The sequence below is a fragment of the Oreochromis aureus genome, linkage group 11, assembly GCF_013358895.1.
Source record: "Oreochromis aureus strain Israel breed Guangdong linkage group 11, ZZ_aureus, whole genome shotgun sequence".
NCBI classification, from domain to species: Eukaryota; Metazoa; Chordata; class Actinopteri; order Cichliformes; family Cichlidae; genus Oreochromis; species Oreochromis aureus.
Genome location: NC_052952.1, coordinates 13,598,503 through 13,603,205, shown reverse-complemented (window position 1 = coordinate 13,603,205; position 4,703 = coordinate 13,598,503). Strand labels below are relative to the sequence as shown.

General features: G+C 44.0%; 1 protein-coding gene across 1 annotated transcript; it reads left to right on the top strand.

Moving 5' to 3' along the window:
* Positions 1-576: 576 nt before the first annotated feature.
* Positions 577-4,107, top strand: LOC116312458 (transmembrane protein 74). The gene is made up of 2 exons (XM_039620083.1): positions 577-699; positions 1,335-4,107. Exon 2 carries the CDS (start codon positions 1,402-1,404, stop codon positions 2,245-2,247), a length of 846 nt encoding a protein of 281 aa, XP_039476017.1. The 5' UTR covers positions 577-699; positions 1,335-1,401; the 3' UTR covers positions 2,248-4,107.
* Positions 4,108-4,703: the final 596 nt, after the last annotated feature.

The window sequence follows — 4,703 nt, the reverse complement described above, 5'->3', positions numbered from 1 at the left end:
AAAGTCTGACCCTCCCAGACTTTCTTGCAGAACAGTTATACACACATCACAGCAAAGGCTGTTCCCAAAGATAGCAGCTCCCCTCAGCAGAACAACAAGAAGAAGCCCAGAGTACTGACCCAGTGCCCAGACCTATCCCAGTAAGCCTGATCCAAGGAGTCCCCACTGCAAATTGATTTTATTTCCTTATCTCTATTGCAATAGCATCTCTGTATGAATTGTCTCTGTGGGGGTTTAACATTGGCTTCATAGAGACCTTGGGAATCTTTCCTAAACTCCTAATTCCACCAAAATACTTAATTTTCAATTTGTTGATGGCATTTGAGCTTATATTATATTTACGTTATTTCCCAGTAATGTGCGCTGGAGCTTTACAGCTATTAACTGGCATTTCGGTGCCATATATAAGGATTCCCCTCGCTCCTTCAAGTCTTCGTTTCTGTTGACGGACAGCGATCGCAATCGACTCTCAGATAGCGGCGCTCCTTTCAGCGCCACATCGCGGGCGTCGCAGGCTGTGTGTGTGTGGGAGGGACTAAGGGGAGAGCTCCCCTCAGTGCAGCCGGTCTGCCAAAGCACTGAGCAAGCTCAGAATATATTCAAAGCATATCTACCGATAAGGCTTTTTTTGTCTGCCTCCGTTGTGTGGTATCATCCGCTGTGACGGAGAGAAGTCGGAAGGGATGCTTAAGTAACGCGGTGAGTTTATTTCTGTTTATTAATGCAGCTTGAGGAGGATTGAGGTTTTTTTGTTTTGTGTTTTTTTAGTCAGGGATTAGAAAAAATATGCATCGCTGGTCCAACCCTTATGCAGAGGAGCATCTCATAGCTTACGCTGAATCCAAATTAAGTGTGCAGGACGATTAGGGTATATCTTTGGGGAAGTGGTGCTTTTATTTAAAGCTACTGGTGCTTTTTACTGGACTCGGGCTGATAGTGGTTATGAATCTCTCTGCTCTGCAGGGATTAGTTATAGCTCAGTTTCACAAAGGTGTTTATTGATCAAGCACTGTATATTTTAAAACAGAATTAAAATAGATAGCTTAATCTCGATTTGTACGTTTTGTTTACCTAATTGGATTAAGAGGCATTTGGCTAATCACGGGCATATAAGCGCCTTTTAAGGTCCACTCTTAAACCATCTCATCAACTTTAAAGTGGTCTTTTCGTCAGCATTACTCTATATTAACTATATGTGGATTCTTCATTTTACGCACAAGTTTTAGCGCATTCGTGAATTATGAAATACGAGAAAAAGAAGAATGTTATCTACAATGACAGGAATCTCATTTATAAGCACCGTTAAACTTAGACGTGGTGTGTGTTCTTATTAGGGATGCTGTGGAGTGAAAACATCGTGGGAGGAAGGCTCAGAGTGAACCAGCGGGTGGTGAAACACGAATGGCTTCCCCAGAGCTGCTTCCTGCAAAGGAGGGAGGAAAACAGCCCGACATTTCCGACGCCCTTGACCGCGTTTCGGCCAAGCTGCATGCCCGCAAGTCGAGTGGATCAACAGGAGGAGCGATCCCGGGGGAGGGCGCCTGTAACCCGGTCCGCAGCTGCCATGGCCGGTGTCTTTCAGCACCAAGGACGGCGCCGCGCAAGGCGGGCGCGGAGATTAAACTTGGTCACCTCGGTGAGGAAAAAATTCGAGTTTGTTGCGACGAGGAATTAGAGACATCTTTCACCTATATCGACGAGAATGTTAACCTGCGACTGGCCAGCCCGGAGTCTAGTTGCAAAAGTACTCACAGAGCCGTGCGCAACGGCGAGCCCTGCTCTGAGACTCTCCCCGAGCTTTCTTTTATGTCCGAGGATGATCTCTCCTTCGGGGAGGGCTCCGGGAATTCTATAGACTACGGCTTTATCAGTGCAGTCACGTTCCTAGTTACCGGGATCTCATTGGTGATCATCTCCTACGCTGTGCCCAGGGATGTGGTGGTGGACCGCGACAGCGTGTCGGCGAGAGAGATGGAGAAGCTGGAGATGGAAAGCGCCCGGATAGGTGCCCACCTGGATCGCTGCGTCATCGCGGGACTCTGCTTGCTCACGCTGGGCGGCGTGGTGCTCTCCACGCTGCTGATGATCTCCATGTGGAAGGGAGAGATGTATAGGAGAAAGGTCATCGCTTATTCCAAGCGTTCGGCCAAACTATACGGCTCGATCAACCTGAAAACTAGATCCAGTCCCAGCCACTCATCCGGGCAGTATTCCTTAGAAGATGAAGTGGAGGAAACTATTACCTAAGCTGCTGCTCTGCATATAAAAGAATTGTGATTAATTGGGGAAATAATGCCATTCACATTGTCATTCTCTAGCATATACTGTATTCAAATTGTAAGTCTGCAACATTTTTGTCTCATACTGTAGCAACAGATCAAACCTCCAGTTACATTTCCACGTGGCAAATAGAGTGAACAAGAAAAGCATCCAAAGCAAAGTTAGCAATCAGCAGAAATCTATTATTTGGAATTAAATTATTCCCAAATGATCTTTTTATGACTAAACTATTTTTAAAAAAAAAAGTGCAGGGAGAACATTAAGAGCTTTGTGCCACAAACATTGTATTACCTTTTTTTTTTGGCTCAAGATACAATCCCTGAGAGCTTCCATTTATTACTAAGGTTATTCATATTTAATGCAAACAACAAAATTGCACATAGGCACATTTCAGGAAGTAGGGGGATGCTTGTGTCCCCAGAGCAGGAAAGTGGCAGTAAGAAGGGATGTATAGTTGTCCCTGTCTACTGTCACGTGGGCGAATAGGCTCAGCGGTCCACATGGTAATATCCAGTGACAGTCCCTCTCTGGTGCAGTGCTGAGGTAAGCCAGTAAGGCCGGCTTCATCCATCTGAGCCAAAGCTGCACATTGATTTGATAGTTATGACAAATTTGACTGCAGTTGACAGCCATCACATCCACTCTGCACCTTCCTCTGCTCTCTGTTGATCTGCCCTGCTCCTCTTTCTCAGCTTCTTGCCTCACCTTCTCTCTGCCACAGCAGATTTCCCCTCCCCCTGCAGACCTTCAGCATATTTTAGACTTATACGCCTGTGGGAGGGGTCCCAAAAGACCACAACCCAAGTGCCTGTTACGTTTCAAGGTTGAGCAAGCCTGTGCTTACCAGTCTCTTTCCATCTTCTGCTACCTGAGGATGGACTTAAGAACATCTAATCACAGATGAAAGCGCTGCCCTATTTCCCAAACGGAAAGCTGTCACTACTTCAAAGAGCTAATTACCTCTCTCAAGTGATGTCTCACTCTTTTTTAAAAGGTTATGTTTGATGTTATCACACTGATTTGCTGAGTAAAAAAAAAAAAGAGAGAGAAAAGAAATGCAGGTGAGCACAAAGAGCTTAGGAAAAGAGGTTTATCCTGTGCAGACTTGCTAAAAATGTTAATGCTCCAGTGACCTGACAAGGTGAAGACCAGCTTCTGTCTCCTGGTTAAGGAGGAATTCACTTTGGTCTAGGCTTAGTCAGAGTTACAGCAACCTTATGTTTCTCCTTGATGGTTATTAATACAGGCTGAAGAAAAAACCATTAAAAAATCTCACACAATTGTCTTTTGCACACCTTAAGGCTCATAAATCATGCATGAAGTGCTTATTCTTATTTGCATATATTCTTATGAACAGCCAAATGTTGCATTCTGCAAGACGAGTTCAAGTGGCTCTTACTGTTACCTTAGTTTCTTGTCCTTTCTTTTCTCAGGCTGTGTGACCCTATTTCAAGGCTTACATTCAAAACGACATGAGTCAGCCTCTATTAATGAGATGCGGAGGCTTATTACTCGACGGTAAACAGCCCGGGGCTGTTGCTGTGCTTTTGTTTGGTTGTATTGCTTCTATATACTGTCAGAGCATATACATGCATTCTGAATGACAGTCAGTTGATGGAAGATGGGAGATGATGGAAAAATGGCCTGAGATGGTAAGATTAAGCAGAAGACATTTATGTATGAGCCCGGATTTTGTCAACAATGGACTAATGGAACTTTTTGTTATTAGAGCATTTCATTTCCTGTGTGTACATCCCTGAAGAGCAACCATTACATTTCAAAATTGCAATAAAACACTAAATGCAGACAATTCCAGGAAAGGTAATAAAAATTAATGATCCAAATGAGGCAAATTGTCCTGTTCTCTTCATGGGAGCTGTAAATCTTAATCATATTTCAATGAGAGGGCTTTCCTGGTCTCGTTGGCTGAGGAGGTGAAGTGCAACATCCAAGTTGGGTTGCTAGATTCTCATTTCTTCCCACTTCCTCTTTCTTTCACACTCCCCAGTAATTCCACATAAAATTAAACCTGTTCATCACCGATAGGTCAACACCAACTGAGCCACTGCCAAAAATTGTGAATGATACTATTGAGCAATTGGATCAAAATCCAGAAATATAACACTGCACTGCCTTTAATTTACAAATGTTGCAACATCTGTGACAATGTCACTCTTGTAACACACAGAAGGCCATAAATCCCAGATGGGGGCAATTAACACACATCAAAGAGCATCATGTGTGGTATATAATGCATTATGCTGTAGGTTTCACATACTATTCTTTTCCTGCTCCCATTTTTCCTCTTTATCTCCCATTCTTCTTTCTGTCCTCCTCCTCACAGCCAACACCAGGCTTCCCCTCATACAGCCAACTAAATGTGTTCAGGGGATTTAATCAGGGGATTTGCTTGAAGCGACAGC

Coding starts and splice junctions, on each gene's coding strand:
- LOC116312458 (XM_039620083.1), top strand. CDS start 1,402: ATGGCTTCCCCAGAGCTGCTTCCTGCAAAGGAGGGAGGAAAACAGCCC.